A 23,996-nucleotide genomic window follows, 5' to 3' on the forward strand; every position below is an offset into this window, starting at 1 on the left:
CCAGTGGTGTGAGCTGCCTCTCCCCAAATCTGTGATCCGAGGGGATCGCTCCTAAGCCTCAGTCTCTGCCCTAAAGAGCCTAGAGTCTGTCTAACAAATGGGGGTGGGTCTGGGGGAAGCAAGGAAGTAAATAGTGTGAGTGATTCTCAGCTGAGCACTAGCAGTGATGACCATTTGCTGCCTGCCCAGCTGTTGAGTTCACAGGAGTTGCTGCATGGCTGACTTCGTGCTGGCAGCTCCCAAAGGAACATCATGTTTTTGTCGGCCCTTGCCCTCTGGCAAGGCTCTCCAGCCAGCATAGGGCATGGAGAACCCCTGGGCATCGAGATTAACAGAACTAGAACAGTTTCAGCATAGCTGAAGCAATCACCCTTGCAATGGGAGGGGACTGGGAGAGCAGATGTTGCTGGAACCCCTCTGCTGCTCTAGTCACCGTAACTAGGGCTGTGTCTGTTGTGGATTGTGATTTTCCCATGACCTCAGGGACTTCTGCAGCAGCCAGTGTGGCTGATCCCAGGGCCACCCAAGCAGCTGGCCTTAGGGACAGGCACACCAGCTGCTGCGCGGATGGCCCCTGACAGCAGGCCCAGGGTGGCGTGAGCAGCCATGGTTTGTGGCACCAGGTGGCTGGCCAGAGCAGTCACTGGTGCTGCTGGGCCCCTGAGCAGCATGCCCTCCCCACCCCCCCGATTTAGTCACAGGTATAAGTCATGGACAGTAATTTTTGTTTATTGCCAGTGACCTGTTCTTGACTTTTACTAAAAATACCCATGAGTAAACCATAGCCTTTGACATAATTGATCTGTGAGGATCCTCACCCAGCAGATGGTCCAGTTCAGCCCTTTGACCGGTGCTGGGGGAGTAGACAACGCAGTAGGTGTTCCTGGAGTCTCTGAAGCTCTGCTCTGGGCGCTATTCTCTTGCCTGGCCCTGCGAGCAGCCTGGGCCAGCAGTTCCTGGGGCGAGCTGACCTCCAAGAGGTGCTGCTCTGCTGCTGGGCTTCTGCTTCCAGGACCAGCGCTCATGCCCACTGTATGGGATCTACAGCTCTGACGCTCAAGCCCAAGCACAGCCATGAACTGCAGCAGCGCAGCTCCAGCCTTGCAGGAGTGGGGATAGGCCACAGGCACCTGCGAGGGAATGACCTCAGCACTAACTTGGCTTCTGTGGCTTCGACACATCACTGTTTCACGCCTCTGCAGGCTGCTGCATGCATCAGTCTCTGGCTTCCCAGGCCTGTTCCTAATGGACTCTTGCCTTTTCTTTTGATAGTCCTGGTTTCCATGCCACAGGGAGCCTGCAGCGGGGCCAGGTACCGGGGCTGCATGTGCATAGGCAGCAGACAGCTTGACCCTTTAGATGGGCTCGTCAACAAGTAGGCTGTAAGATGAGACGCTAACTTGTGCCAAAAGTGGGAGGCTGGAGGGCAGGGCAGCTCTATTACAGCACCTCATGGCAAATAGCATGAGCTGGATGTCCCCAAAATAGCCAGCAGGCGGCTATATAACGGGGGCTGCTGGGGGAGCCCTTCAGCCCTGAGCAGGGAGTCTGGCACCGAGCTCGGCGGGGACTGGGAGCGCCCAGCTTCCTCGCTGCTCTAGAGGGTGGCTGCTTGCGGCTGCCAGGAGAGGCCCCTGCAGAACTAGCGGCTCCGGCACACTTTGGTCGAAGGAGGAAGTGACCAGAACAGGGGAGAAGAGTGCGCAGTGCTCTGACACAGAGTGGGGGGGTCCGTGCTGCCCCCCGCACCTGCTCACCCAGGCTGTCACAGTCTCACTGTGTCTCTGCCCTTGTGCCGTCTCACCGGCTTCACAAGGTGCCCACCAGTATGAAATACTATGACCCGGCCTCACTGCCCCAGTACCGCGGGTGCTCCCAGCGCCCCAAGCCTGCACGGACGGTGCGCTTCCCCAACGACATTGTCTTCCAGGACAACATCAGACTGGGGGACCTGGAGCAGGTGGGCAGGTTTATCCGAGCCAGGAAGGTCACCTTGAGTACCCTCTACCCCTCCGGTGAGTAACACCTGCAGTGCTGGCAGAGCTAATGGTGGGCAGCAGCAGGGGGTTCCCGGGTGGGGGAGCCTGTCCCCTGCAGGGGATGTGCCAGGCACAGCCTTACCCCATGCAGAGCAGGGCGTTAGACGTTCACCCCATTGTAATTCAGTCACAGGGGCTGGTGGTGGTGGAGGAGGTCTTGCTCCCATCCCTGTATAGCATCAATAGGAGCCAAGTGTTTCAATCCCACTGGGAGGAGCTAGCCCAGTGCCAGACGCCAGGCTGATGGGCACCCAGTAGTGTGGGAATGCATCACCCCAGCAGACATGGACAGAGCCAGCCCTTCAGTGCAGAACGGTGAAAGCCCAGGACCTTGCCTCTTGATGTGCACAGCACCATGTACGGTGACTACAAAGTGCGAATGGCCAGAGTCAGGGAGGGGAACGGCAATGGAGAGGCCCAAAGAAGTAGCATGAGCTGGTGGCTAGAGCACTGGACTAGGAGCCAGGACTCCTGGGTTCCCAACTCTGGGAAGGGAATGGGGCCTTATGGTTAGAGGAGGTGCAGGAGGAGCCAGGACTCAGCTCTGCTGCTGACTCACTGAGTGACTTTCCCCGTCCTCTGCTGCCTGCGTGTAGGGCTGGGGCTAGTCCGAGGAATAGCTGGTGCGGGCGGGGACGGTGTGACGGCCTGTGCCATTATTACCCGGTTGCCGCTTGGGGGTCTGCCTCAGCCTCTGTCAGAAAAGGCCCTGGAGACCCTCTCTAAAATAGCCTGGCTTGGGCGCCAGGCTCCCACCCAGCCACACAGATTACGTCAGCCCTGGCTCTGAACTGTCGCCCACACCCAGCGGTGGGGGACTCAGGGCGAGGCCTGGAGGAGACATGCAGGCTATTAGTGGCAGAGCTCGGGGGTGGGTTGGCACGTCACTGACCAACCCCTTCCCCCCCCCCGCCCCAGCTCTCCCTGCCTGGCTCAGTGGAGCGGGGGGCTACAGAGCCTGAGCCACTCAAGGAGCCATTTACCCCACTAAGGGGAAAATATGACCTGATGCCAGCTCCTTTCTGGGGTGGGGGGGGAGCTGGGCGTTTCCAAGCTGGGGCCCTTTCCCCTCCCTGCCCTCCACTGTCTCCTCCCAAAGCTCCTGCCGCCTCATGTCCCAGAACCCAAGGGGCAGCGCCCTGGCCCAGTGTGGGCAGGTCCCTCTGCTCCCCATGGCCAGGCAGGTCAGGCCCTGCAGCTGATGAGTCCCCTCTCTAGGCATGGCAGCCCTCCATGAAGCCGTGCTCTCCGGGAACCTCGACTGTGTCAAACTGCTGGTGCGATACGGCGCGGATATACACCAGAAGGATGAGAATGGCTGGACCCCCCTGCATGTGGCCTGCAGCGATGGCCACACCCACATAGCCAGGTCAGCACCCACCAGTCACCATGTGCTTGGCTTAGCCCTGCTGACAGTTACCTGGCCAGCCTGGGCTCCTGGAGAGGAGAGGCAGGGTGTGCTGGCTTGGGGCTCTGGGAGCGGGGGGACTGGTGCGCTGGCCTGGGGCTCCAGGAGGAGAGGGGACAGGGTGTGCTGGCCTGGGTCTCCAGGAGGAGAGGGGAGGCAGGGTGTGCTGGCTTGGGGCTCTGGGAGGAGGGGGGAGGCAGGGTGTGCTGACTTGGGGCTCTGGGAGGAGGGGGGCAGGGTGTGCTGGCTTGGGGCTCTGGGAGTGGGGGGACTGGTGCGCTGGCCTGGGGCTCCAGGAGGAGAGGGGACAGGGTGTGCTGGCCTGGGTCTCCAGGAGGAGAGGGGAGGCAGGGTGTGCTGACTTGGGGCTCTGGGAGGAGGGGGGGGCAGGGTGTGCTGGCTTGGGGCTCTGGGAGGAGGGGGGAGGCAGGGTGTGCTGACTTGGGGCTCTGGGAGTGTGGGGGCAGGGTGCGCTGGCCTGGTTCTCCAGGAGAAGGGTGGGCAGAGTGTGCTGACTTGGGGCTCTGGGAGGGGGGGGGGGCAGGATGTGCTGACTTGGGTCTCCGGGCGTGGGGGGGCAGGGTGCACTGGCCTGGGGCTCCAAGAGGAGAGGGGGGGCAGGATGTGCTGACTTGGGTCTCCGGGAGTGGGGGGGCAGGGTGCGCTGGCCTGGTTCTCCAGGAGGAGGGGGGGCAGGGTGTGCTGGCCTGGGGCTCCAGGAGGAGAGGGGAGGCAGGGTGTGCTGACTTGGGTCTCGGGAGTGTGGGGGCAGGGTGCGCTGGCCTGGTTCTCCGGGGGGGGGGGGGGGGGGGGCAGGGTGTGCTAACTTGGGGCTCTGGGAGGAGTAGGGGGCAGGATGTGGTGACTTGGGGCTCTGGGAGGAGTGGGGGGCAGGATGTGGTGACTTGGGTCTCTGGGAGTGGGGGGACAGGTGCGCTGGCCTGGGTCTCCAAGAGGAGAGGGGGGGCAGGATGTGCTGGCCTGGGTCTCCAGGAGGAGAGGGGAGGCAGGGTGTGCTGGCTTGGGGCTCTGGGAGGAGGGGGGCAGGACGTGCTGGCTTGGGGCTCTGGGGAGGCAGGATGCTGGTCTGGGTCTCCGGGAGATGGCGGGCAGGGTGTTGGCATGGGGCTGTGGAGGAGGAGCCTGCCCTACACCCTGTGTATCTAGGGTTGCCAACTCTGACTGAAGCTATTCTGGGAGATTTTTTTCCCAACATGTCGTAATGTTATTTTCTTAAAATCTCCTGGGTTACTCTCAATAGTCACCGGGAGATCGATGCCAATTCCAGGAGACTCCAGGCCAATCCTGAAGGGTTGGCAACCCTATGTGTACCTGGCCCAGTGTTTCCTGCTGAGGCCTGGAGCCCCGTATCCTGCAGGAACTGGGGCTGCCTACAGGGAGTGGTGTTGGCAGCACGTCTGCTCTCCCCCGCTGGGTGCCTTGCCCACCCGCCAGCATAGGTGCTGGAATTGGGTGCTGCCGCGTCCCCTGGCTTGCAGTGGATTCCATTATACACAGGGTTTGCAGTTTGGGTCAGAGGCTCTCAGGCTCCCCCGGTACACATTGTTCCAGCCCCCCGCCCGCCAGTGCAGCCCCTTCCCTCTGTATCCTGCAGGTACCTCATCTCTTTAGGGGCCAGGCTTGATGCCACCAGTGACGAAGGGGAGAAGCCATCTGACCTCATTGACGCTGACTCCAAGGACCTTGTGGAGCTCTTTAAAGCTGCCAGGATGGACTGAGGAGTCTCTTCCTGGCGTGGGGCTCCTGTCACTCGGACTCTCCAGCAGCGGAGGTGGGGAGGCGTGGGCGTCAGTCCTGGAGGCTGCTGATCAGGGCAGTTGGGACGTCTAGGGAAAGCAGAGAGTTTTGCTGTAACGTGTGCGTAGCAGAGCCTAGAGACAGAGAGAGTTCACCCAATAACTGTACTGCAGGACCCCTGGATCGCCAGGTGCACCATGGGGAGAAACTGACCCTTCTCCACTGCTCTCAGCTCCACCGCAGAGCCAGTGTCCATCTTCAGCTAAAACTGGATTGGCCAAAAGGGCAGTGGCTGGACGCACTGGTTCTGGCTGGCGCTGGTGTGTGGTCACTGAAGCAGCGGGGGTGAGCTGGCACTGGGTGGGCTCTGCTGTGTGGAAGGGGTGTGCTGTAGGGCCCAGCTGGCGCTGTCTCCCTGGAAGCATTAAAGCTGTTTCTTTGAGCTGCAGCTCCTCAGAATAACCCTTGTCCATCCAGGGGCAGAGAGAGAGAAGGTTAGCCCAGCTCTCAAGGGGGCATGTGATGCTGTACAGATTAGATATCTTGTCATAATGTCAGTGTTAAAAGACCTATTTTGGAGTGAGCTTATAGCTTTGCTTTTCTACCATAGCGTCCAATGACCTGGTGGCTAGGTTCTTTTTGTTACTTTGAAAATACTTTTTACTTTTTCAATAAACTGATTTCCGGACAGCCTGGTGCTGCCACCATCGTTTTGTTTCTGAGATGTAGGGGGTAACTCTTCTTGCCTAACAGCACAGTTGTCCCAAAATCACCTCTCCCAACCTGCTTCAGGATCCCTATTAGGCAGAAGCAACCATGACACGGGAGCCACATGCTCAATTAAAAGAAAGAACCAAGAATCAACAAACTCATTGCAGCTGTCAAGGAAAAATAGTGTGTCCAACATGTGACGGCAGAGCTTGGACTCAAGCCCCAGTCGTTTCCAGGTTCTCCTACCTAGGCTGTTCCCCATCATGGGCACTCACGGTCCACCTAGCCAGGGCTTGCTGGAGAGGGGTTACTCTAATGGCTGCTCTGGGGAGAGGGAGCGGGTATAACACAGCAGCACTTGTGCATGTCACCACACCTGGAACCCTTGCACTGGGCCCTGTGCACCAGTACAAATCAAGCAGATCCACTTGCAGACCAAACGGCAAGCCCTGGGAACTCCCACCCCTCAGCAAAGGGCTTGCAGGGCAGCCCCGCTCACTCAGCTCTGGCATGGGCACTGCTGGGTGGCTCCACTATTATTCCTCCCCTGTGGGCATCAGAGAAGGACAGGGCTGAGAGCTGGGGGCTGAATGAGGAGAGAGTGGCTTGGCATGGACCTGAGCAGCTGGTGAACGGAGCCTGGTCAGTAGGTGGGGGCCTTTGAGGGAGGGGCCTTTGACAAGGGGCAGGGCTAAATCAGGTTGAATGGGGAGGTTAAAAAAACCAGCTCCCAGGTGAGCAGAGGAGCAGCAAAGGGAGGGAGTTTAGAGCAACATTCCTGCCAGGTCCTGCACCAAGCAGAGAGCCTTGACAGTGAGAGAGCACCAGGCAGAGTGAGCTGCCCAGGTAAGGAGAGTTTGGCTGGAGTAAGAGTTCAGCAGCAGGGCAGGAGACCGAGGCACTATAACCTGCCACAAAAAGCTCCCTATAAAAGAAATATACCGGGGGGAGGAGGGAGGATACATCTCACAAATGTCCTCTAAGCTTAGCCCAATAACACCCCAAACCTGCTAGCGTGAAACTAACTCCATGCTTGAAGACTGAGAGTATAGCAGTGGGAATACACTACTGAGCGCCTGACGAGGGAGGATGGGGACAGCGACTGTGAAATGCTCGGGGAGATGAGGGAAACTACAAAGGAAGAAAACTCAGTAATAATGTGGGATTACAACTAGTCTAATATTGACTTGGTATGTGCCACCTCAGGAAAGGATGCAGAGATAACACTTCTAGACACCATATATGGCAGCCTTTGGAGCAGTATGTGCTAGAACCACAAGGAGAGAGGTAATTCTTGATTTAGTCCTAAGTGGAGCGCAGGCTCTGGTCCAAGAGGTGAAGATAGCTGGACTGCTCAGTAAGAGTGACCATAATATAAATAAATTTAACATCCCGGGTAGGCAGAAAACTGCCAAAGGAAACCCACCACAGTAGCATTTAACTTCAAAAAGAGGAACTACACAAAGATGAGGGAGCTACTTAAATGGAAGTTAAAAGGAACAGTCCCAAGGGTGAAATGCCTGCATATTGCCGGGAGATCTTTTAAAAACATCATAACAGAGGCTCAAACAAAATGTATACCCCAAATAAAAGAAAAAAAGTAAGAAGACCAACAAAACGCCACCAGGGCTAAACAACAGAGTAAAAGAGGCAGTTAGAGGCAAAAAAAAAAAAAAAAAAGCATCCTTTTAAAACGGGACGTCAAACCCTAGTGAGGAAAATAGAAAGGAGCATGAACTCTGGCAAATCACGTGCAGAAGTATAAATGGGCAGGCCCTGAACGAAGCTGAAGAGAAACTAGCAAAAGACTTAAAAACGAACAGCAACAACTGTTTCAAGCACATCAGAAGCAGGAAGCCGCCAGTCAGGGGGGCACCTGGTGAATGAGGCACTAAAGGAGCACTCCAAACAGGCAAGGCCATTGCAGAGAAGCTAAATGAATCCTTTGCATCAGTCTTCACTGCAGAGGATGTGAGAGAGACTCCCACACCTGAGCCATTCTTTATAGGTGACAAATCTGAGGAACTGTCCCAGATTGAGGAGTCAATAGCGGAGGTTTTGGAACAAACTGATAAATAAAAGAGTCACCGGAAGCAGATGGCATTCACCCAAGAGTTCGGACAAAATGCAGATACGAAATTGCAGAACTAACTGTGGTATGTAACCTACTGCTTAAATCAACCTCAGTACTAGATGACTAGAGGATAGCTAATGTAATGCCAATTTAAAAAAAAAAAGTCTCCAGAGGCAATCCTGGCAATTACAGGCCGGTAACCCCAACTTCAGTACCAGGCTAACTGGCTGGAACTATAGTAAAGAACAGAATGATCAGATTCACAGATGAACATGATACACTGGGGAAAAGTCAACATGGCTTATGTTCCAGGAAATCCTGCCTCACCAATCTATTAGAATTCTCGGAGGGGTCAATAAACATATGGCCAAGAGTGATCCAGGCAGCATACTGTATTTGGGCTTTCAGAAAGCCTTTGACAAGGGCCCTCACCAAAGGCTCTTCAGCAAAGTAAGCAGTCACGGGATAAGGGGGAAGGTCCTCTCGTGGATCAGAATCGCTTAAAAAATAGGAAATAAAGCGTAAGAAAAAAAGACCAGATTTCACAAGGGAGAGCGGTAAATAGCGGGGTCCCCTAAGGATCTGTACTGGACCCAGTGCTGTTCAACATATTCATAAATGATCTGGAAAAAGGAGTAAACAGTGAGGTGGCAAAGTTTGCAGATGATACAAAAATCACTTAAGATAGTCAAGTCCAAAGCTGACTGCAAAGAGTTACAAAGGGATCTCGCTAATTTGGGTGACTGGACAACAAATATGGCAGATGAAATTCAATGCGGATAAATGCAAAGTAATGCACATTGGAAAATATAATCCCAACTATACATACAAAATGATGGTCCTCTGAAAACATCCACTCAATGTGCAGCAGCAATCAAAAAAGCGAACATTAGGAAAGGGATAGATAATAAAACAGAAAATATCATAATGCCACTATATAAATCCATGGTATGCCCCTATCTTGAATACTGCGTGCAGTTCTGGTCTCCCGATCTCAAAATAGATATATTAGAATTGGAAAAGGTACAGAAAAGGGCAACAAAAATGATTAGGGGTATGGAATGGCTTCCGTATGAGGAGAGATTAGTAAAACTGGGACTTTTCAGCTTGGAAAAGAGACGGCTAAGGGGAGATATGAGTGAGGTCTATAAAATCATGGTGGGGAGAAAGTGAATAGGAAAATGTTATTTAATCCTTTCACATAAAACAAGAACCAGGGGTCACCCAATGAAATTAACAGGCAGCTTTATAATGAACAGAAGGAAGTATTCCTTCACACAACGCAGTCAACCCATGGAACTCATTGCCAGGGAATGTTGTGAAGGCCAAAGCATAACTGGGTTCAAACTAGATAAGTTCACAGAGGACAGGTCCATCGATGGCTATTAGCCAAGATGGTCAGGGATGCAACCTCATGCTCTGGGTGTCCCTAAAGCTCCAAGTCCCAGATGTTGGGAAATGAGTGACAGGAGGGATCACTAGACAGATGCCCTGTTCTGTTCATTCCCTCTGGGGCACCTGGCATTGGCCACTCAGCAGACAGGATACTGGGCTGGATGGACCTTTGGTCTGACCCAGTGTGGCCATTCTTACATTATGTCTCTTTGACCAGCACAGGGGGTCGGTGCTGGAGGTGGCGGGGGGCTCTTTGCTCAGCTGAGGGGGGCCAGCATTCAGGGAGGTGGCAGGAGGGCTCTTGGCCCAATGGGGGGTGTCTCTTTGCCTGACAGGGGTGTTGGCACTGGGAGGGGGGTCAGGGGCCTCTTGGCCTGGTAGGGGGGGTAGCCCTGGGAGGACTTGTCAGGGGAGTGGCTCGTTGCTCTGTGGAGGGAGGCCAGAGCTGCAAAAGTGTTGGGGGGTGGCTCTGGGCCCAGCAGGGGGGGGGTCGGCACTGGAAAGGGGGGGCATTGAGATGGGCTCTTTGCCCAGCACGGGAGGTCAGCTCTGGGGGGCTGTCGGGGGGGCTCTTTCCTTGAGGAGGATCGGTGCCACAGGGCTGTCGGGGGGCTCTGGGCCCGGGAGGGGTGGGCGCTGGGGGGCTGTCCGGGGGGCTCTGGGCCCAGGGGAGAGGGCAGTGCTGGGGGGCTATTGGGGGGGCTCTGGGCCCGGGAGAGGTGGGCGCTGCGGGGCTATGGGGGGGGGCCTCTGGGCCCAGGAGGGGTGGGCCATCGGGGGGGCTCTGGGCCCCGGGAGAGGTGGATGCTGGGGGGCTGTCCGGGGGGCTCTGGGCCCGGGGCTGGAGGGCTGTCAGGGGGGCTCTGGGCCCAGGAGGGGTGGGCGCTGGGGGACCGTCGGGGGGGCTCTGGGCCCGGGAGAGGTGGGCGCTGGGGGGCTATTGGGGAGGCTCTGGGCCCGGGAGGGGTGAGGGCTGGGGGGGGGCGTTCGGGGGGACTCTGGGCCCGGGAGGGGTGGGCGCTGGGGGGCTGTCCGGGGGGCTCTGGGCCCGGGAGGGGTGGGCGCTGGGGGGCTGTCGGGGGGGCTCTGGGCCCGGCGATGGGGGCCGTCGGGGGGGGCTCTGGGCCCGGGAGAGGTGGGCTCTGGGGGGCTGTCGGGGGGGCTCTGGGCCCGGGAGGGTGGGCGCTGGGGGGGCGTTCGGGGGGACTCTGGGCCCGGGAGGGGTGGGCGCTGGGGGGCTGTCCGGGGGACTCTGGGCCCGGGAGAGGTGGGCGCTGCGGGGCTATGGGGGGGCTCTGGGCCCAGGAGGGGTGGGCGCTGGGGGACCGTCGGGGGGGCTCTAGGCCCGGGAGAGGTGGGCGCTGGGGGGCTATTGGGGAGGCTCTGGGCCCGGGAGGGGTGGGGGCTGGGGGGGGCGTTCGGGGGGACTCTGGGCCCGGGAGGGGTGGGCGCTGGGGGGCTGTCCGGGGGACTCTGGGCCCAGGAGGGGTGGGCGCTGGGGGGCTGTCCGGGGGGCTCTGGGCCCGGGAGGGGTGGGCGCTGGGGGGCTGTCGGGGGGGCTCTGGGCCCGGCGATGGGGGCCATCGGGGGGGGCTCTGGGCCCGGGAGAGGTGGGCTCTGGGGGGCTGTCGGGGGGGCTCTGGGCCCGGCGATGGAGGCCATCGGGGGGGGCTCTGGGCCCGGGAGAGGTGGGCTCTGGGGGGCTGTCCGGGGGGGGCTCTGGGCCCGGCGCTGGGGGGCCGTCGGGGGGGCTCTGGGCCCGGGAGAGGTGGGCGCTGGGGGGCTGTCGGGGGGGCTCTGGGCCCGGCGCGGGGGGGCCGTCGGGGGGGCTCTGGGCCCGGGAGGGGTGGGCGCTGGGGGGGCCGTCGGGGGGGCGCTGGGGGGGCCGTCGGGGGGGCTCTGGGCCCGGGAGGGGTGGGCGCTGGGGGGCCGTCGGGGGGGCTCTGGGCCCGGGAGAGGTGGGCGCTGGGGGGCCGTCGGGGGGGCTCTGGGCCCGGCGCTGGGGGGCCGTCGGGGGGGCTCTGGGCCCGGGAGAGGTGGGCGCTGGGGGGCTCTGGGCCCGGCGCTGGGGGGGTGTCGGGGGGGCTCTGGGCCCGGCGCTGGGGGGCTGTCGGGGGGGCTCTGGGCCCGGGAGAGGTGGGCGCTGGGGGGGCGTTCGGGGGGGCTCTGGGCCCGGCGCTGGGGGGGCGTTCGGGGGGGCTCTGGGCCCGGGAGGGGTGGGCGCTGGGGGGCTCTGGGCCCGGCGCTGGGGGGCTGTCGGGGGGGCTCTGGGCCCGGGAGAGGTGGGCGCTGGGGGGGTGTCGGGGGGGCTCTGGGCCCGGGAGGGGTTGGCGCTGGGGGGCTGTCGGGGGGGCTCTGGGCCCGGCGCTGGGGGGCCGTCGGGGGGGCTCTGGGCCCGGGAGAGGTGGGCGCTGGGGGGCCGTCGGGGGGGCTCTGGGCCCGGCGCTGGGGGGCCGTCGGGGGGGCTCTGGGCCCGGGAGGGGTGGGCGCTGGGGGGCTCTGGGCCCGGCGCTGGGGGGGTGTCGGGGGGGCTCTGGGCCCGGGAGAGGTGGGCGCTGGGGGGGTGTCGGGGGGGCTCTGGGCCCGGCGCTGGGGGCCGTCGGGGGGCCGCACCTCCCCCACGCCGCGCGGCGCCTGCGCGGGCCGGGCTCTGCGCTCACTTCCGTCCCGGCCTGGCAGCGGCGAGAGGAGCCGGGAGCGGCCCGGGCCCAGGTGAGCGGAGCCGCGCGGCGCCCAGACCCCCCGCCCAGGGGCCTCCCGAGCGCCGCGTCTCCATGGGAACGGGCCGCCGAGCCTGGCGCCCCGAGTGACCCCCGGGCCCCCAGACCCGGGCCGGGGCAGGGGAGCAGCACGACAGCCCCCCCGCCTCCTGGCACCGCCCCCGGCCCCCCCGGGCCATGCAGTGACCCCCCCGCCTCCTGTCTCTGACCCCCGCCCCCCCCGGGCCATGCAGTGACCCCCCCGCCTCCTGGCACCGCTCCCGGCCCCTCCGGGCCATGCAGTGACCCCCCGCCTCCTGTCTCTGACCCCCGCCCCCCCCCGGGCCATGCACTGACCCCCCCGCCTCCTGTCTCTGACCCCTGCCCCCCCCGGGCCATGCAGTGACCCCCCTGCCTCCTGTCTCTGACCCCCGCTCCCCCCCGGGCCATGCAGTGACCCCCCCACCTCCTGGCACCGCCCCCGCCCCCCCCGGGCCATGCAGTGACCCCCCCACCTCCTGGCACCGCCCCCGCCCCCCCCGGGCCATGCAGTGACCCCCCCGCCTCCTGTCTCTGACCCCTGCCCCCCCCGGGCCATGCAGTGACCCCCCCGCCTCCTGTCTCTGACCCCCGCTCCCCCCCGGGCCATGCACTGACCCCCCCGCCTCCTGTCTCTGACCCCCGGTCCCCCCGGGCCATGCACTGACCCCCCCCGCCTCCTGTCTCTGACCCCCGGCCCCCCCGGGCCATGCACTGACCCCCCGCCTCCTGTCTCTGACCCCCGCCCCCCCCGGGCCATGCAGTGACCCCCCCCGCCTCCTGGCACCGCCCCCGGCCCCCACGGACAATGCACTGACCCCCCTGCCTCCTGTCTCTGACCCCCGGGCCCCCCCTCCGGCCATGCAGTGACCCCCCCGCCTCCTGTCTCTGACCCCCGATATCTCCGGGCCATGCACTGACACACGCACACACCTGATACCTCCAGGCCATGTACTGACACCCCTACAGATACCCCTTGGGTCCTGGCACTAACAGCACCTCCCGTGCTATCCCCCCTCAGCAGTGATGCCCCCCCATGATAACTGCCCCCCCAGGTCAGCCTCCCATGCCCTAGCGGTGACAGCCCCCCAAGATACACCCCATGTACCAGACCCCTGGGGCCCCAGGCAGTGACTGACTGCTACCTGTGCCGGCCCCTGGGGCCCTGGCAGCAACAGTCTGCTATGATAATTTCCCCACCCACCGTCCTTCCCAGGCCCGTGGCAGTGACAGCCCCCAGCCCCCCTGTGACAGCCCTCCTGGACTCCTAGCACTGACAGCCCCCCTATGATAACCCTCCCCCCATGCCAGCCACCCTGAGCCCCTGGTAGTGACAGCCTCTCGTCAATTGGCCTGTGCTGAGCACTCTTGCCTGGATCCTGGGGAAGGGTGGGCCACAAATGCAGGGCCCTCATGGGGTTAGGAGTGCCCCTTCATAGAGCCATGTGTCCCCACTCTTCCTGCAACAGGCTGCTGTGTGCCGGGGACGTTGCCATGGCAATGGGTCTGACACATCTGTGCATATCTGCCTACATCCAGCAGGAAGAAATCTCCTTTAATCCTAAAATAGCAGGCACCTCCCCTGCCCCCGCACCCCCACCTCTACCCCCACCTGCCTACAGCTTCTTGGCTACAGCTGAGGAGGGCGCAGGACGAGTGACAACAGCAACACTGGTACCCCCACCCCCAGAGGTGTTACAGCTCTCAGCCCCTCTGCCTCTAATCATAGAGCCTATCTTCAAAAATACCCTGGGGAGAGCCCGGGTTGGGGATGTGCGTGCTGGGAGTAATGCCAGCCAGACCTGGTTCACGGGCGCCTCTGTGCGCAGCTCTGCAGCAATCCCCACCCCTTCCCACAGTCCCACTGCAGCCAGAAGTTTTGTTCTGCTGCTTCCCCCCATTTCCTAGTGCATTGGCCAGGATGGTTTTAAATGTCCCAAGCAATGGCCATCCCCCCAGCAGCCTGCGGGGTCTTGGAGCCAGGAAGCTGATCCAACTCTTCAGCCTAATATTTCCTTTGTTTGTTCTCCTTGGCAGACTTCAGCATCACCCTGGATGTGTCTCCCCTCTCTTTCAGGGTGACGCCAAGTTTGCTGCCGTTTTGCACCTGAAGGCCTGCTGCATGCACAGTATCTGTGCCTGGAGAACTGTCAGTCAAGGGCTGAGTTTTTTACCAATATAGTTATACCAGTATAAGCCATAGTGTGGATGCAGTTACACTGGGGCAGAGATGCCTTGTCCGGCTATAGCTTGTTCCCTTTGCTGTGTGGGAATAGCTATCCTGGTTATAAGCACTTTTATACCAGTATAACTATGCCCACATTAGGGAAGTTGTACAACTTCATCTGTACTGGCATTGCCCTGATCACTGATGGCATTGAGCCCCCTGGAATTGCCAACAATGGGGTTAAGGTAGTAAGACCCGCATCTGAAATCCTTCTCATTCACTTCTTGAGGAGCGCTGCAGCAGCTGGGGTCAGAATGCAGCCACCCAGCCCTAAGCTAAGGAGCTGGCTCCCTGGGTCTCTCTGTGACCTCTCTAGGCTTTGATGCAATGCTCTTAGCTGCAGTATGTGAGCGCATTAAGCCCCAGCTGGGGGTGACTGCATAGAGAAGGTGCTGGCAGTCTGGAGACGCTGTGGCTCCCACACACACTTAGCTCCGTTTCACTTTGTTTCAGCATCCATCTCCTATCTGCCAAGGTCTGCGCTAACAAAGGCAGGACTAGAGAGGTCTGAGTAAGGAGGCAGCCATGACCAGGTGAGACACTTTCACACATAGCAGAGAGCCTGTGGATGAGGGCAGGGCAGGGGGCAGGGGCATGGAGTCCCTTTGCGGGGAATGCCATGGGGCTAGGCAGGGCGTGAACAGTAATGGCTTTACTTTTCCTGAGCTTGGAGCCATGCTGCTGGTTTCAGGGTTGGGGAGGTGTGAGCTTGCATGGCTGCTTGCGCCAGGGCCTTTGCTGCAGGATTTCCTGCACTCCCTCTCTGAGGTTCATTCCAGAGCTTTGCACTTCTCCCCATCTGCCCATGGGCTCTCATCAGGATTTGTGCTTTGATTTCAGCTCCCCTGTCTCCAGGGTCGTTTACAATGGCAAGAGGAACAGCAGCCCTCGCTCCCCAAGCAACAGCAGTGAGATTTTCACCCCTGCTCACGAGGAGAATGTGCGCTTCATTTACGAAGGTGGGTGAGTGATCCAGGATCTGCAACTCCCCCAGTCCATGTTTTCTCCCAAGGCTCCCTTCCTCTCTGGTGCCACTTGCTTTTCAGCCTTGGAATTCCACAAGGGGCTTCCTGCCATGGTGCCTCATCAGAGCAGCGGGCAAGAAGCAGTCAGAGAATGGTGTGGCCGCTGCTTCCTCCCCGAGCTGAGGAGTGTGGAGCTTTACTCATCCCATCGCGTGCTCCTGAGCTGTTCTCTCTGCGTTGATAGCCTAGGGCCCGTTAGTTTCCATTCCCTATGGAGTGGTGGTGAGGAGAGGGATGCGACTACTTAATATGCCTTGCAATGATAGTCTACGTTGCTGTGTGACTCTGCTACCCACCAATTGCTATGGCAGAACCACGACACTGGAATGAGCCCAGAGCAGGCACTGGGTGGTGGCCTCTGCTATGTGGCAGGCATGACTTTGCTCATTCACAGGCTCTCAACAGACATCTCAGTCTCTCAGCCAGAAGAGTGAGGCCTTACTGCGAACATGAAGCAAATCAAACCAGGCCCAGGTAAAACTCCCTTGTGGGACAGTCCCTGTCTCAGCAGCCGTTGGGCTGTCTCATGTCTCCTGAGCCTGCTGAGCTGAGGAAACCCCTGTCAGACAAGGAGAGAGGAATCAAACTGATTTCGAACTGACCAAGTTAAGAGGACCCAGTGTGTGTGGAAGCCCCTTCCATAGCCTGGCTGAGGCTGGAACAACCCTTAGGAGACTCTTCTAAGGGCTTCTCATCCCCTGCCAGTGTCTGGGATGGTCTTTCCAACAACAGCCCATTGCCCAACAGCAACGCCCTCTGACTGAATGAAGCCATTGCTGGAAACAGGCAGTCTTTGTGTTGCTGAGTCCCCTGGGGTCATGTGGTGCTATGGAGGGGAGGCAAGGCCTGGTAGAATAGGATTTTCACATGCTTGGTGCTTATCTCTGGAGTGCCTTTGGCCCTGGCCATTTCTGGAGAATTTAGTCCTTCAATTAAAAAGTAAAATGAAGCTTCGATCCCTGAGGTTTGCAAAGAAACTCTTTGAATGTAACTGTGCTGTGTCTGTCTGTGAGCTGCCACCTATAGGGAGCTGCTGGCGAGTGGCCTCTGGAGTGGGGTGCAGTCTGGCTGGGGGGAGGTTCCAGCCTGCAAGTGCATATGTGCCATTTAAAGCGGGAGCCTGGGTGACTGTTCATGGGGTACTTAGCACCCAGGCCAGACACATGCCAGGTCCCCCGTGCTCTTGCAGGTATCTGCCCTCCCCATCCTCCTAGTGCAGTCTTTCCTCTTTACCAAGCCCACGGTGAAGGCACTTTCATGTATGTGATCCCACTGTGAAGTTGGAGGGAGACACATTGGACTGTGGAGCAGGGTGATAAGGAAATGGGGACTGGGAAGGTGGGGTTGGACCTCATTCTGATGGACAAAGAATTGTTACTTGGTGACCTAAAAATTACCAGTAGCCTAGAGTACCAGTACCATGATCTCATTACATTTATGTTGTGCAAACAGAACATGGCACCAAACACTAATATATATACACCGGACCCTCGCTAGAACACGGGGTTCAGGATTCATGCGCGTTACCATGGATCCCGATTTAAATATTTAAATTTGGGATCCGTTGCCATGGCCGTGCTGTATGCGAATCCGCACTATAGTGACACGCACTTTAGCGAGTGTCCGCTATATTTAGAACTTTAAAAGAGTTCATTTTCCAAAGCTAAAAGCAATTGTTGCCATAACTGTCTGGGAACATTAAATTTAAAGTATGAAGTGTCAGTGGAAACTGGGACTTGTTCAAGGATATCCTATTGGATGTCCAAAAAGCCATGATTCCACAGACACAAAAAAAGTTATGCTGGTCAAGAAGCCAGTCTGGTTAAAAGGAGTTGTGGAAGAGGCAATAAAACAAAATTTATATATAAAGAATGGAAGTAAATAGCAATTTATAGAAGTTAAAAGTTAAAAAATGTGGATGATTGGTAAGAGAAACCAAAGGAATCAATGAAATATCAATGGGCAATAGAGTTAAAGATAAGGCATTTTTAAAACATAGAACAAGAAATACCCCATGACGGATGATAAAATTGTAAATAGAGAAGCAGAAATGTTCAATAGATATCTCTGTACAGTATTTGGAATGCAGGAGGATATATAGTGTAGTCAAATATAGTAAAAATCTTAAAATCAATCAAACTGTACTATAGAATCTCTATGGGTAGAAATTCCATGCTTCAATAATAAGATTATAGCTGTAGGAATATACTACCAACCACCTGACCAGGATGGTGACCGAGACTGTGAAATGTTATGGGAGATTAGAGAGGCTACAAAAACAGAAAACCCAATAATTATGGGGTATTTCAACTATGCCCATATTGACTGGATACGTGTCACCTCAGGACAGGATGCAGAGATAAAATTTCTAGATGCCATTAATGGCTGATTCTTGGAGCCAGCTAGCCCTGGAACCCAAAAAGGGAGAAGCAATTCTTGATTTAGTCCTAAATGGTGCACAGGATCTGGTCCAGTAGGTGAATATAGCTGAACTGCTTGGTAATGGTGACCATAATGTAATTACATTTAACGTCCTTGTAAGGGGAAAAATAAAGAAATTCACCACATTTAACTTCAAAAAGAGGAACTCCACAAAAATGAGTAAGAGAGTTAAATGAAAGTTAAAAAGAACAGTCAAAAGGGTGAAATGCCTGCAAATTATAGGGAGAGTAGTTAAAAACACCATAATAGAGACTTAAACAAAATGTATACCCCCAAATTAAAAAAAAATAAACCAGTAAGAGGACCAAACAAATCCACCATGGGTGAACAACAGAGTATAAGAGGTGGTTAGAGACAAAAAGGCATCCTTTTAAAAATTGGAAGTCCTATCCTAGTGAGGAATATAGAAGGGGGATAAACTCTGTCAGATCAAGTGTAAAAGTATAATTGGGCACAAAAAAATTGAGGACCAATTAGCAAAAGCAACATTTTTTTAAAATACATCAGAAGCAGGAAGCCTGCCAAACAAAAAGTGGGGCAACTGGATGATTGAGGTGCTAATGGAATACATGAGGAAGAAAAGGCCATTATGGAAAAGCTAAATTAATTCTTTGCATCGGTCTTCACTACAGAGGGTATGAGGGAGATTGCCACACCTGAACTGTTCTTTTTAGGTGACAAATCTGAGGAACTGTCCCAGATTGAGTTGTCATTAGAGGAAGTTTTGGAACAAATTGATAAACTAAACAGTAATAAATCACCAGGACCAGATGGTATCACCCAAGAGTTCAGAAGGAACTCAAATGTGAAATTGCAGAACTACTAACTGTGGTATATAACCTATCATTTAAATCAGCTTCTGTACCAGATGGCTGGAAGATAGCTAATATAATGCCATTTTTAAAAAAAGGCTTTAGAGGCAATCCTGGCAATTACAGGCCAGTAAGCCTAATTTCAGTACCAGGCAGATTGGTTGAAACTATAATAAAGAACAGAATTATCAGACACATAGGTTAACACAATTTGTTGTGAAAGAATCGATGCAGCTTTTGTAAAGGGACATCATGCCTCACCAGTCTATTAGAAGTCTTTGAGGGAGTGAACAAACATGTGGACAAGGGTGATCCAGTGGATATACTTGGACTTTCAGAAAGCCTTTGAGAAAGTCCCTCACCAAAGGCTCTTAAGCAAACGAAGCAGTTATAGAATAAGAGGAAAGGTCCTCTCGTGGATTAGTAACTGGTTAAAAGATGCGAAACAAAGAGAAGGAATAAATGGTCAGTTTTCAAAATGGAGAGAGGTAAATAGCAGTGCCCCTAGGAGTCTGTACTGGGACAAGTGCTGTTCAACAGATTCATAAATGATCTGGAAAAAGGGGTAAACATTGAGGTGGCAAAGTTTACAGACAATACAAAATTACTCAAGCTAGTTAAATCCAAAACTGACTGTGAAGAGTTACAAAAGGATCTCACAAAACTGAGTGACTGGGCAACAAAATGGCAGATGAACTTCAGTGTCGGTGAATGAAAAGAAATGCACATTGGAACACATAATCCCAACTACACATTCAAAATGGTGGGGTCTGAATTAGCTGTCATCGTGGATAGTTCTGAAAGCATCTGCTCAATGTTCAGCAGCAGGCAAAAAAGCTAACAAGGTTAGGAACCATTAGCAAAGGGATAACTAATACAACAGAAAATATTATAATGCCACTATATAAACCCATGGTACCCCCCCATCTGAATACTGTGTGGGGTTCTGGTTGTCCTCATCTCAAAATAATATATTAGAATTGGAAAAAGAAAAGGGCAACAAAAATGATTAGGGGGTATGGAAGAGCTTCCACATGAGGAAAGATTTAAAAGGCTGGCAGTTCATCTTAGAAAAGAGATGACTAAAGGGGGATATGATCGAGGTCTCTAAGATCAGGAATGGTGTGGAGAAAGTGATTAAGGAAGTGTGATTTACTCATCCAAATAACACAAAAACCAGGGGTCACCCAATTAAATTAATAGGCAGCAGGTTTAAAACAAACATAAGGAAGTACTTCTTCGCATTGTGCATAGTGCCTTGAGTGCAGGGGACTAGACTAGATGACCTCTCGAGGTCCCTTCCAGTTCTATGATTTCTATACCGCAGTCAACCTGGGGAACTCATTGCCATGGGATGTTGTGAAGGCCAAAAGTGTAACTGGATTCAAAAAAGAATTAGATAAGTTCATGGAGGATAGATCCATCCATGGCTATTAGCCAACATGGTCAGGGGCGCAACACCATGCTCTGAGTGTCCTTAAACCCCTGACTGCCAGAAGCTGGGACTGGATGACAGAGATGGATGACTTGATAAATTTCCCCCTTCTGTTCATTCCCTCTGAAGTATCTGGCACCAGACACTGCTGGAAGACAGGATGCTGGGCTAGCTGGACCATTGGTCTTACCCAATATGGCCGTTCTTATATGTCCAGCTAATATGATGTGGATGGAATAGAAAGTTTACTATCTGTAACAAGATAGGAGAGTGTGAGGCAGCATCTGCTAAAATTAAACATTTTCATATCAGCATGCCCAGATAACTTACACCCAGAAGTCTTAAAGGAACTGCTGAGGATCTTGCTGAACCATTAATATTAATATTTAACAAATCTTGGAAAACTGGGAAATTCCAAAGGACAGGAGGACTGCAAATGTAAATTTTAAAAGGATAAAAGGGATGACCCAGCAAGATTTAGACTGGGAGCCTGACATTGATCCTGGGTAAAATAATGGAATGTTTAGTTCAGTTCAGGACTCAGTCGTCAAAGAATTAGAGGCTAAAAATATAATTAATGTGAAGGCAAGTTTTGTCAAACAAACGTGTTGTCTTTTGACAGGATTAGAGGTGTGGTTGATAAAGGCAACTGTGTTGATATAGTAAACTTAGATTTTTCCAAGGCATTTCACTTGGTACCACATACAATTTTGATTAAAAAACTTGCATTATATAGAACTAACAGGACATACACGTACAATGGATTAAAAACTGTCTCACTGACAGATCTCAAAGTGGTTGTTAATGGGTGATATCGATGAGTGAGGTAATTTGTGATGGATTTTCCCCAGTATTCCATGATTTATTGAAAATCAACATTAATGGTCCAGCAAGTTCCTTAGACAGCTCTTTTAAAACTCTTGGATGCAAGTTGTCTGGACCTGCTGATTTAAAAATGTCCAACTTTAGTAGCTTTTGTTTAACATTCACAGTTGGAATAGAAAGTGTTTCTTCATCATCATCATATGATATGACTGCATCATGTGGCTTTTTCCCAAATACACAACAGAAATATTATTCTTCTGTTTCTGAATATTTATTGACAATTCTGCCATTTCCATTGAGTAATGTACCAGTACCATTGTTTGGATTCGATTTAATGGCCTGTGACATACAGGAGCTCAGACTAGATGATCTAATGGTCTCTTCTGGCCTTAAACTCTGTGAAACGGTGAAGTTACCTGGTGTGTGCAGGGGAATGGGGTTCTTGAGGGCTGGGATGAGAGTGTGGGAGCAGCTGGAGGGAGCCCTAGGCACGTCCTGTAGCAGGCACAGCACCCTCCCTTCCCTCTCTCGCTGTGCTCCTTCCCCAGCCTGGCAGTGTGTGGAGCGAGACCTTCGCAACCAGATGTCGGGCAGTGAGAGGGGCCTGGTGGAAGAGTATGTGGAGAAGATACCAAACCCCAGCCTAAAGGGTGAGTTTGCCTGGGGGGTCTTTGGCCCATCCAGGGGAACAAGTGCCAACGGTGCTGAAGTAAGTGGAGCAGAGCACGGGCTGCTGAGAGGGGAGGAACCCCCTCGGGACACCAGTGTCTCATCCTAACTGAATGTACAGCTCTGGCCACGCCATCCAGCCACACGAGGGTGAGTGAGGGTGGCCAGATTGGGAGCCTGCAGGCCAGTGGGGCAAACGGCATTTCATGAGGGGGGGCAGAGGGGACCTGTGGCTCTTGAGCCTGGACTCCTGAAGAGTGTGTTGGCGTGGCGGGTGCTGGCAACACTGATCTTGTGCAGGGGTGATGCAGGGCTGAGTCCTGAGGGGGGTGGGGTGATGCTGGCAGTGCTGAGTCCCCAGGTGAGGAGGGGTTGTGATGCTGGCAGTGCTGAGCCCAGCCCCGTACTGAGTTCTCCTCCCTTCCTCCTCACAGCATTTAAACCTGTTGACTTGAGCGATCTGAAGAGGAGAAACACACAGGATGCTAAGAAATCCTAAGGCAGGTTCTGCCTGCTGATTGGCTGGTGTCCTGAGGTCCTCAAGCAAATTTAATTTGAAGATTTTGTGTTGATTTCCTCCTCCGGTCTGTGTTCTGCCCGTGGAAGAGCTGGGCGCTTTGGGGCTGGCTCTGAAGCTGCCCAAGTTTGAACTCCATTGCGGATGCCTAGAGCATGTTGTACTGGATTCCTGCCCCTTCCCTGTAGCCTCGTCTCGGGCTGCCTTTCTCTACCATGTGTTGGGCCCACAAAGTCAGCTTACTCTTCCTCCCAGCTCTGTCCTCAGTCGGCCCTGGGCTGCTCTTTGGCTGCCGAGTGGTTGGTGTGGTCCCTGGGGCTCTGGTGCTAGGGAGGACAGAGCTGAGTGGCTGTATTTGGGCCAGTGGAGGGCAAGCCTTGTTCGCCCCTTCCCCCAGGTATCGAGGAGCAGCTCTTGCTGCAGACAGGCTGAGAGGAGAAGGTGGGGCATGTTCAGAGGCTGGAGGAGGAGCATGCATTGTTGGTCCCTGCTGTGTGCCCCATGCCCATGGCTACTCGGTGCCAGTGGGCTTGCAGGCCTTCCCCACAGCCGTGCTGCTGGGCACGCGACCCTTCCCCCTCCCCTTGCTTGTCAAGTGGGTGAGGTTAGTTCGCAGCTGAGCCCCTAGCACTTGGTTGCTAACAGCTTCTGGGTTTGTGGGACTCTAAGATATTGTCCATATTAAAGAGCTGACTGGCTCTCTTCCCCATAACTGGGCTGAGGCAGGTCCCATGGCTTGGAGGGCAGAGCTGCTTCCTGCCAGGCCTTGCCCCGCTGGAGCTAAAAGGGGTGCATCCTTGGCCCTGAGCCCCAGAGAACAAGGTGCATTTACAGCTGGAGCCGTGGATTATTCTCCGCTCCTTGCTAGGTGCCCTGACAGCTCCTTCCAGGCAGGAAGGGTGGGGTGGAGCAGCACTTGCTGAGGGAGGCTTGGCTGTGGGAAGTTGTTTCTATCTGCGTCCTTGCCTGGACGACATCTCCCAACGTTAGTACTAGAGGGATTCCCCAGCCCTCCTGCCCCCTTCCTGTCCCCCTCCCTCCAGCTGTCTGGGCCCTCTGTGCAGTAACCCCCTTCCTGGCCAGGCCTGTTCTGTGGGTTGGGCCTGGAAGGGAGGTAGTTACACAGCCCCTAGTGGAGCCCAGCTCACTTCCTAAACATCCCTTAGCGAGGGCAGTTTATAGTAGGCTGCTGCTGCAGTGCCAGGCTGAATGCCCCCTCCCCACCCCTGGGCTTGGAAAGCACTTTGGGAGATGGCCCTCTTGGGACCCTAGTACCTGACAAGGCTCAGGGGGTCTCAGCATGGCCCCACTCTGAGTGGTTCTGCCATCACTATTGCCCTGTGAAGCACAACCCCTCCAGTCAGGCAGCTGTCACCAGCACTGCAGGAGCATTGTGGTCCCAGAGACCAGCATCCTGTCCCTGCAGTGCTGCGGGAGCAGCCCCCTGCCTGGGCGCTCGCAGGGAGGGGAGCTGCCAAGTGCTCTGCCCAGCACAGATGGTGGCAGGCACTGGCAGCCAGCCACTGCAGGGCTAAGAGCGGTGCAGGCAGGATTTGTGGTCACTGTTACCTTCCCTTTGTTGTTAAGTCAATGACCTATGTTGTTCTTTCGCTCTGTCTGTCACTTGAGGAGTGTTGTAAATAAAAGCTGGTTAGTCCTTTTGAGCTTGTCTCTGTGCACATCTGTCCATTGCTCCCAGGCTGCTCCATGGCTGGCTCTGGTGGATACGGGGGCTGATTTACCACCCATGCTCCCACTTCTGTTCAGCCACTGGTCTGCTGGCCAGTGCATGCAGAGCTGGGGAATGGCTGAGAGGACACCCTGACCCAGGGGAATGGCAGGATGGGCCTTGCATTACTGATGGCAGCTCTGTGGAGACATGCTGAACTGCCCCATGGGGGCCCAGCTAAGGAGCAAGGAG

General features: G+C 55.8%; 2 protein-coding genes across 4 annotated transcripts; both read left to right on the top strand.

Annotated features, from left to right (window-relative positions):
• The first annotated feature begins 696 nt into the window (after positions 1 to 696).
• On the top strand, positions 697 to 5,893 carry PPP1R27 (protein phosphatase 1 regulatory subunit 27). Its single transcript, XM_007063354.3, has 3 exons — positions 697 to 2,015; positions 3,258 to 3,408; positions 5,063 to 5,893. Exons 1-3 carry the CDS (start codon positions 1,829 to 1,831, stop codon positions 5,184 to 5,186), a joined length of 462 nt encoding a protein of 153 aa, XP_007063416.1. The 5' UTR covers positions 697 to 1,828; the 3' UTR covers positions 5,187 to 5,893.
• A 6,114-nt stretch (positions 5,894 to 12,007) lies between these two features.
• MCRIP1 (MAPK regulated corepressor interacting protein 1) lies at positions 12,008 to 23,739 on the top strand. Of its 3 annotated transcripts, none has more exons than XM_037913872.2 (6): positions 12,051 to 12,097; positions 14,161 to 14,272; positions 14,804 to 14,883; positions 15,191 to 15,309; positions 21,438 to 21,539; positions 21,993 to 23,739. In XM_037913872.2, the coding sequence occupies exons 3-6, from the start codon at positions 14,876 to 14,878 to the stop codon at positions 22,055 to 22,057; spliced, it is 294 nt and encodes a 97-aa protein (XP_037769800.1). In that variant the 5' UTR covers positions 12,051 to 12,097; positions 14,161 to 14,272; positions 14,804 to 14,875; the 3' UTR covers positions 22,058 to 23,739. The 3 variants fall into 3 exon arrangements, with proteins under 3 accessions (XP_037769798.1, XP_037769800.1, XP_037769799.1); XM_037913871.2 differs by having other exon boundaries at positions 12,054 to 12,097; positions 14,201 to 14,272; XM_037913870.1 differs by lacking the exon at positions 14,161 to 14,272 and having other exon boundaries at positions 12,008 to 12,097.
• Positions 23,740 to 23,996: the final 257 nt, after the last annotated feature.

Source organism: Chelonia mydas, chromosome 14, assembly GCF_015237465.2.
Source record: "Chelonia mydas isolate rCheMyd1 chromosome 14, rCheMyd1.pri.v2, whole genome shotgun sequence".
In the NCBI taxonomy this organism is placed as follows: domain Eukaryota; kingdom Metazoa; phylum Chordata; order Testudines; family Cheloniidae; genus Chelonia; species Chelonia mydas.

Bases quoted from the DNA above. Each gene is read 5' to 3' on its own strand.
- PPP1R27 (XM_007063354.3), top strand. From the start codon at position 1,829: ATGAAATACTATGACCCGGCCTCACTGCCCCAGTACCGCGGGTGCTCC. The intron at 2,016-3,257 runs GTGAGTAACACC...TCCCCTCTCTAG, and splicing joins GAGTACCCTCTACCCCTCCG to GCATGGCAGCCCTCCATGAA. The intron at 3,409-5,062 runs GTCAGCACCCAC...TGTATCCTGCAG, and splicing joins GGCCACACCCACATAGCCAG to GTACCTCATCTCTTTAGGGG.
- MCRIP1 (XM_037913870.1), top strand. The intron at 15,310-21,437 runs GTGGGTGAGTGA...CTCCTTCCCCAG, and splicing joins TGTGCGCTTCATTTACGAAG to CCTGGCAGTGTGTGGAGCGA. The intron at 21,540-21,992 runs GTGAGTTTGCCT...TCCTCCTCACAG, and splicing joins ACCAAACCCCAGCCTAAAGG to CATTTAAACCTGTTGACTTG.